Source organism: Squalius cephalus (genome assembly GCF_949319135.1).
Source record: "Squalius cephalus genome assembly, chromosome: 9".
Lineage (NCBI taxonomy): Eukaryota > Metazoa > Chordata > Actinopteri > Cypriniformes > Leuciscidae > Squalius > Squalius cephalus.
In genome coordinates this window covers 888,870-897,500 of record NC_137130.1, presented here as the reverse complement: position 1 = coordinate 897,500, position 8,631 = coordinate 888,870, and the positions used below count along the sequence as shown (strand labels likewise).

Below are 8,631 nucleotides of genomic sequence, written 5' to 3'. Positions count from 1 at the left end.
ATGACGATGATGTCACTGATACCTGACAACATGATGATGTCACTAATACCTGAAAACTCTGATCACTGATATATGACAACATGATGATGTCACTAATACCTTACAACATGATGATGTCACTAATACCTTACAACATGATGATGTCACTAATACCTTACAACATGATGATGTTACTAATACCTGACAACAGGATGATGTCACTGATACCTGACAACATGATGATGTCACTAATACCTGACAACATGATGATGTCACTGATACCTGAAAACATGATGTCACTAATACCTTACAACATGATGATGTCACTGATATATGACAACATGATGATGTCACTGATATATGACAACATGATGATGTCACTAATACCTTACAACATGATGATGTCACTGATATATGACATGATGACATCACTGATACCTGACAACATGATGATGTCACTAATACCTTACAACATGATGATGTCACTGATACCTGAAAACATGATGATGTCACTAATACCTTACAACATGATGATGTCACTGATATATGACAACATGATGATGTCACTAACTGTGCGTTCACACCGCCGGCGGCGAGAGCGTCAAAGTGGCCGGAAGCCATTCATTTTCAATGAGAGCCGGCGGCGAGCTCCGGCGAGGGCGGCGCGGCGCGTCTTGGACGGCGAGAGCGGCGAGAAGAGTTGAAATCAAGTCAACTTTATGGTAATAAGCTATGACGCGGTTCGGCGGCAACCAGTCGGAATGTAGAAGTCCTCCGCCTGAGAGGATACGAGAGAACACAATTCTGTAAACTTTGGTTCCCACCACATTAGTTCCTAAGCAAAATGGAGGAAAAATTAATCATTTCTGTTGCGGGTTTCCCGTTATTGTACGACTTGTCATCCATAGTGTTGTTAGTTGATTAGAAAAAGCTGCGCAACACTATTTATAGGCAACATTTTCGCGCTAGAACTTCTTTGAACTAAAAACGCTTGTTTTTTAAGCAGGAATGCAATTCATTTGCTCAAAATAATAATGATTTTGACCAATTGCAGCAACGGTTTTTGCGGCCCCTTTAAATGAAGTTTTTTATAAAATCACGCATTCTAATCTACGTCAGAGCGTCAGAGCGTCCCCGAATCTTTCTACGGCGTCGGTGGCAGGGCGGCGAGAGCGAATTTTGCCGCTCTCGCCGGCGGCGGTGTGAACGTACAGTAATACCTTACAACATGATGATGTCACTGATATATGACAACATGATGATGTCACTGATATATGACAACATGATGATGTCACTAATACCTTACAACATGATGATGTCACTGATATATGACATGATGACATCACTGATACCTGACAACATGATGATGTCACTGATACCTGAAAACATGATGATGTCACTAATACCTTACAACTTGATGATGTCACTGATACATGATGATGTCACTGATATATGACAACATGATGATGTCACTAATACCTTACAACATGATGATGTCACTAATACCTTACAACATGATGATGTTACTAATACCTGACAACGATGTCACTGATATATAATATGACAACATGATGATGATGATGATGATGATGTCACTGATACCTGACAACATGATGTCACTGATACCTCACAACATGATGACGTCACTAATACCTGACATGATGTCACTGATACCTGACAACATGATGATGTCACTAATACCTGACAACATGATGACATCACTAATACCTGACATGATGATGTCACTAATACCTTACGATAATGTCACTGATATATGACAACATGATGACGTCACTTTTACCTGACATCATGATGATGATGTCACTGATATATGACAACATCATTATGTCATTGATAACTGTCAATGTTGATGATGCTGATGGTGTTTGTACTGTAATCTGACAGGATGATCACCGGCACCTGAACCAGTTCATCGCTCACGCCGCTCTGGATCTGGTGGACGAGAACATGTGGCAGTCCAGCAACATGTACCTGAAGACCGTGGACAAGTTCAACGAGTGGTTCGTCTCCGCCTTCGTCACCGCTGGCCATATCCTCCTCATCATCACGTGATGCACCAGTGATCCATACACAGGCACACAATAAACATATCCCTGTCTGTCATACCCATCCGACCTCGGCACTGCATGAAACACAGCTTGTAATGAATCCTGTCCTATTTATCCTTAACTTTACTCCCATATACATATGAGATTCATCATGCTCCATGACGTCCGGCAAGAGGACGGAATCAAGAACTTCTTCAATGATGTTTATGATCTGTACATCAAGGCAAGTCATGTATGATTTCTGCATTCTAGTGCCATATGAGCACAATGCGTTTGTTTTAAAACATGTTTATGTGTGTTTTTACCCAGTTTGCAATGAACCCCTTCTACGAAGCCAACGCGCCGATACGCTCCACAGCGTTCGACAGGAAGGTGCAGTTCCTCGGGAAGAAGCATCTCCTCGGCTGAGGCGGTTTACACACACGGATTCTTTTGTGTTGTGCTTTTTTTATACATGTTTCAACATTCAGTCATATTTCATGTTTGAGTTGTTTATACTCGGTGTTTTCACAGTATCAGCTGCTAATGTCTGAATAAAGGAACGCAGAAATACATTAATGATGAAGATTTCACACTTGTACATTATTAAATTAAATCAAATAAACAGTTTCAACAAGTATTGTTCCATACTTTTTAATTTCAATTTAACAATCTACAATATTGAGATTTTAGTGCATCTTTTTAAAGTAAGTGCTTAAACTCTCCACCATATTATCCATATCTTTAGTACAAGTACTTTGTATATATTTGGCACACGCTACACAATTTTGTAATGTTAATATATTAGAAATCAACCAGAGAGTATGAACGCCTGCGCAAGTTAATCATAGTTATATAAGATCATCTCAGTACTTCTGTCTTGTTTTCCAGTAAAAATATCAGAAAATCCATCAAACAAGATATATTTACTAGACGAGCATAACGGCATATGATATATTAAGACTTGTTTTCAGTAAATAAGACAAACTATTTGTCAGTGAGGTAAGAAAAACACACATTACCCGACACAGCTGTTCTTCTTCAGTGTTTCCGTCTCGTTTTCCAGATGCTTGTGCTGGAAAACGAGACACAATTTTGTTTTTTGACAGAGTCTCAAGTAAATTCCTTTTGTTTTAATTAGGTTTCGATATTTTTAAAATGGAAAACAAAAGCCTTGGTGCAATAACGCAGTGCATTCCTTACATTTGCTCTTCTTCGCTATCGGACTCTAATGCTGAACACAAAACCACATCCGTCTCACACGATAACCCACTCAAACCCCGTAAGAGAGATAAATATATGTATATATATAAACATCTGAATGCGCAGAATCGTCAGGCAGTTCAGATGCAAGAATGACACCCAGAATGAAACCAAACCAGTGTTTAGTGCATATCAAAGTGCGTGCATGTTCAAAACATAACGCAGATTCATCCAGTTCATTCAAGACACATTAAATATCTAACGATTCCCGCTAATTAACAGCACGGCGAGGATCCGCGTGGCTTTCTGTGCAGGTTAACGGTGTCTGTGGGAATCAAATGCTCGTGTCGTTCCTCCAAAGCCAAGACTCGTCTCACGGCTTCCTCGAACGCATCTGCGACATTCGTAGCATCTTTAGCGCTAGTCTCGAAATACGGGTATCCGCCGCTATCCCGGCACCACTCCTGAGCTTCTTCGCTCGACACTTGCCTCTCAGTCACATCTACTTTGTTTCCCAGAAGCACGAACGGGAAGCTTTCGGGCTCCTTGACGTCTGCGTAGTAGATGAACTCCTTCTTCCAGTTGACGAGGTTCTGGAAGCTCTGGCTGTCGTCGACGCTAAAGGTTAGCAAGCAACAGTCGGAGCCGCGGTAGAACGGCGTTCGAAGGCTTCGGAAACGCTCCTGTCCCGCCGTGTCCCAGATCTGAAGCGTAACCGTACGCCCGTCCACCTCCAGGTCCTTGTTGAGGAACTCCACGCCGATGGTGTGGAAGAGGTGCGCGTCGAACTTGTTGGTGACGTAGCGGTTCATTAGCGAACTCTTGCCCACGCCGCCGTCGCCCAGGAGAATCACTTTCAGAAGGGATGATTTGGATGACATGGTTGTTGTCCTCGTCCTGTAAAACTGAAGATTGCATTTAAGACTTGGCTTTAATTAAGATTTTCATGTTTTTAAAGGATGCATTTATTTGATCAAAAATACAGTAAAAATTTTGAAATATTATTAGTGTAAAAAAGCTGTTTTCTATGTGAATATATAGTCAAATTTAATTTATTCCCGTGATCAAAGCTGAATTTATTTGATCAAAAATACAGTAAAAATTGTGAAATATTATTCCAATGTAAATCAGCTGTTTTCTATGTGAATATATAGTAAAATATAATTTATTCCCGTGATCAAAGCTGGATTTATTTGATCAAAAATACAGTAAAAATTTTGAAATATTATTACAGTGTAAAAAAGCTGTTTTCTATGTGAATATATAGTCAAATTTAATTCATTCCCATGATCAAAGCTGAATTTATTTGATCAAAAATACAGTAAAAATGTGAAATATTATTCAAGTGTAAAACAGCTGTTTTCTATATGAATATATAGTAAAATTTAATTTATTCCCGTGATCAAAGCTGGATTTATTTGATCAAAAATACAGTAAAAATTGTGAAATATTATTACAGTGTAAAAAAGCTGTTTTCTATGTGAATATATAGTAAAATTTAATTTATTCCCGTGATCAAAGCTGAATTTATTTGATCAAAAATACAGTAAAAATTGTGAAATATTATTACAGTGTAAAAAAGCTGTTTTCTATGTGAATATATAGTAAAATTTAATTTATTCCCGTGATCAAAGCTGAATTTATTTGATCAAAAATACAGTAAAAATTGTGAAATATTATTACAGTGTAAAACAGCTGTTTTCTATATGAATATATAGTAAAATTTTATTTATTCCTGTGATCAAAGCTGGATTTATTTGATCAAAAATACAGTAAAAATTGTGAAATATTATTAGAGTGTAAAACAGCTGTTTTCTATATGAATATATAGTAAAATTTAATTTATTCCCGTGATCAAAGCTGAATTTATTTGATCAAAAATACAGTAAAAATTGTGAAATATTATTAGTGTAAAACAGCTGTTTTATATATGAATATATAGTAACATTTAATTTATTCCCCTGATCAAAGCTGAATTTATTTGATCAAAAATACAGTAAAAATTGTGAAATATTATTACAGTGTAAAACAGCTGTTTTCTATATGAATATATAGTAAAATTTAATTTATTCCCGTGATCAAAGCTGAATTTATTTGATCAAAAATACAGTAAAAATTGTGAAATATTATTCCATTGTAAAACAGCTCATTTTTATGATTATTATCAATATTGAAAACAGTTAATATTTTTGTGGAAACCGTCATACATAAGCCTAAGTTTGGGGTCAGTAAGAAATTAATACTTTTATTCATCAAGGATGGATTAAATTGATCAAAAGTGACAGTAAAGTTATTATAATGTTACAAAAGATTATATTTCAAATAAATGTTGAACTTTCTATTCATCAAAGAATCCTGAAAAATAAAATGTATGGCGGTTTCCAATAAATTCTGAAGCAGCACAACTGTTTTCTACACTGATAATAATCATAAAAATCAGCTGTTTTACACTGTAATAATATTTCACAATTTTTACTGTATTTTTGATTAAATAAATTCAGCTTTGATCACATCAGCTATATATTCACATAGAAAACAGTTACTTTAAATTCTAATAATATTTCAAAATTTTTACTGTAAATTTGCACATATACTCAATTAATAAAATCATGCTTGGAGCTTTAGCATTATGAATGTGAGTTGGAGAACTAGGTTTGACTTACCTTTACCGTCACTGCCTCGAATAATTCATCGCTCTAAATCTACAACAGAGAGTTGCTGAATTAGAAATATGATCCCAACGCACTGGACTAGTTAGTAAAACTGAGCTCTATGCAGTGGAATTGAATATGGGTGTTGTTTGCATAAATTATTCAACGCTTTACAGTAACTCATCCAGAAATATTTCACATTATTATTCATCATGCGTATTGTTGCAGTACAGTGATTATTTTCTTAAAGGGGTCATATAACGGCACATTCACTTTTACAAGTTGATTGTACTGAAGTGTGTGTTGGCAGTGCCTGTACACAACCATCATATAATGATAAAAATCCATCCAGTGTTTTTTTTTTTAAATCTTCTAATATGTTTTCCCCGTCTCAAATCAAAAAGCGATTGTGGTGTTCTGCTCTTGGGTGTAATGAGGAACACAGCATCATGTTGATGTTCCTAAATCCGAACCCCTGAAGACGCAGTGGCTGAGTTTGTTTTCGGAGGGAATATTCCCCACGATCAACGTCAATGCTTTCATGTTTGCGCGAATCATTTCACACACCAGACTGCTTTACACACGAGGGTCAGTAAAGCTGGTTTTGCTAAGAAGCTGCTCCTGATAAAAGGATCGGTACCAGCTATTCGTGTTCCTGCTGAACCTCCAGAAGAAGAAGTGAGTGTAACGTTTTATTAATCTTTATATTAATATTTATATTAATCTTTGCAAATCGCTGCACGCTTCACGATGAATGCGGCTAAGGTTTACACTCAGGGTACATTACGGCATGTTTTCTATATACAACGTTCTCAATATAATTCATAATCCCACGTTTATAATGAACAACGCGTTATGGTTATTGTGTTACGGTGTCCGCACAGAACAGAGGGGCGGAGTCAGCAAAGCTCATTATCATTTAAAGACACATGCACTGAAACGGCGTGCTGAAAACAGAGCTGTTTTTGACCAGGTAAAATGAGGGTTTTCTTACAATACTAATGAGAATTTTTAATAAAAGTATATTACAAACTTTTCATTTAGACCCTAAAGAATCATATTAGCTTGTACAAAAATGGCATTATATGACCCCTTTAAATAGCAAAAATAAAGCCAATTAAAAAAGTTAATGGATGTTTAAATCAGAACATATTGGCCGATCACTAGATATATTTATTCTCTGATATGCATTATGATTGTTAATATGAGTGATCATCATTATGAGTGTAAATGAGTGAAGACTCACTGTGGTTTACTCTCAGCCGTTGGTCATGTGATCTTCTCTGTCCTACATCACATGCAACAGAGCTAAAGTTTAACCAGCTGGAATGGAGCTGCGCACACACACACACACACACACACACACACACACACACACACACACACACACACACAGTTTCGCTATCTTTATGGGTACTCTCCATAGGCGTAATGGTTTTTATACTGTACAAACTGTTTATTTAGTCTCCTTACACTAACCCGCCCCCTAAACACACACACACACCCACACACTAACCCGACCCCTAAACCCACACACACACTAACCTGACCCCTAAACCCAAACACACACTAACCTGACCCCTAAACCCACACACACACTAACCTGACCCCTAAACCTACCCATCTCACACACACACACACTAACCTGACCCCTAAACCCACACACACACTAACCTGACCCCTAAACCTACCCATCTCACACACACACACTAACCTGACCCCTAAACCTACCCATCTCACACACACACAGACAAACCTGACCCCTAAACCTACCCATCTCACACACACACACACACACTAACCCGACCCCATAACCTACCCATCACACACACACACACACACACACATATACATATACAGACAGACACACACACACACCCTAAACCCACACACCCACTAACCTGACCCCTAAACCTACCCATCTCACACACACACAGACAAACCTGACCCCTAAACCTACCCATCTCACACACACACACACACACACACACACACACACACACACACTAACCCGACCCCATAACCTACCCATCACACACACACACACACACACACACACACACACACATATATACATATACAGACAGACAGACACACACACACACACACACACACACACACACACACACACACACACACACTCATACATATACACACAACACACACACACACATATATACACGTAAACAGACACACACACATATACATACATACATATACACACACATATATATATATATATATATATATATATACACACACACACGTAAACAGACGCACACTCACTATATACACACACACTCGTACATTTATTTTGGGATGAAATACGAGCCGTTTTCATTACATTCACCCTGTTCACTTGTTTACACAGATTCTGCGACACGGAGAATGAACAGTTTAACAACCAAACGACGTCATTACAGCGAAGAAGCTCAACTAACACACACACACACACACACACACACGCACGACTGTTGTGTTTCACAGAGTCACTGAGCCGAAACACACATCTGCGCGTAAAACAGCAGCTGAGTCTCACCTGAAGCTGCTCCTGGACACATCAGGCTTCAATAACCGGAAACATCGATTCCAGAAACAGAAACAAAACAAGCAATAAAGCGAAACATGACGAGTTCGAGGACTCTTCCTCTGATCGCTGATGGTGCCACAATCCTGCGACGCTATTGGCTGGCGCGTGTCACGTGACCGCACAGTTCACAGTTGATCACGTGATGTGTTGCTACATAAAC

The 8,631-nt window shown here is 38.1% G+C and overlaps 2 protein-coding genes across 5 annotated transcripts in view; one reads left to right on the top strand and one right to left on the bottom strand.

The window, feature by feature from the left end:
- Positions 1–3,043, top strand: part of trappc2 (trafficking protein particle complex subunit 2) — a 3,569-nt gene extending 526 nt beyond the window's left edge. For both annotated transcript variants that reach the window (XM_079881873.1, XM_079881874.1), the window contains exons 3-5: positions 1,885–2,033; positions 2,190–2,271; positions 2,358–3,043. In XM_079881873.1, coding sequence (XP_079737999.1) covers positions 1,885–2,033; positions 2,190–2,271; positions 2,358–2,456 — 330 coding nt within the window. In that variant the 3' untranslated portion in view covers positions 2,457–3,043. The remainder of the gene's footprint in view (positions 1–1,884; positions 2,034–2,189; positions 2,272–2,357) is intronic.
- A 449-nt stretch (positions 3,044–3,492) lies between these two features.
- Positions 3,493–8,581, bottom strand: rab9a (RAB9A, member RAS oncogene family). Of its 3 annotated transcripts, none has more exons than XM_079881872.1 (4): positions 8,421–8,581; positions 7,128–7,169; positions 5,894–5,932; positions 3,493–4,142 (listed from the first exon to the last, which is right to left on the bottom strand). In XM_079881872.1, the coding sequence occupies exon 4, from the start codon at positions 4,109–4,111 to the stop codon at positions 3,506–3,508; it is 606 nt and encodes a 201-aa protein (XP_079737998.1). In that variant the 5' UTR covers positions 4,112–4,142; positions 5,894–5,932; positions 7,128–7,169; positions 8,421–8,581; the 3' UTR covers positions 3,493–3,505. The 3 variants fall into 3 exon arrangements, with proteins under 3 accessions (XP_079737998.1, XP_079737997.1, XP_079737996.1); XM_079881871.1 differs by having other exon boundaries at positions 3,493–4,135; positions 7,128–7,215; positions 8,421–8,580; XM_079881870.1 differs by having other exon boundaries at positions 3,493–4,135; positions 8,421–8,580.
- Between the last annotated feature and the right edge of the window lie 50 nt (positions 8,582–8,631).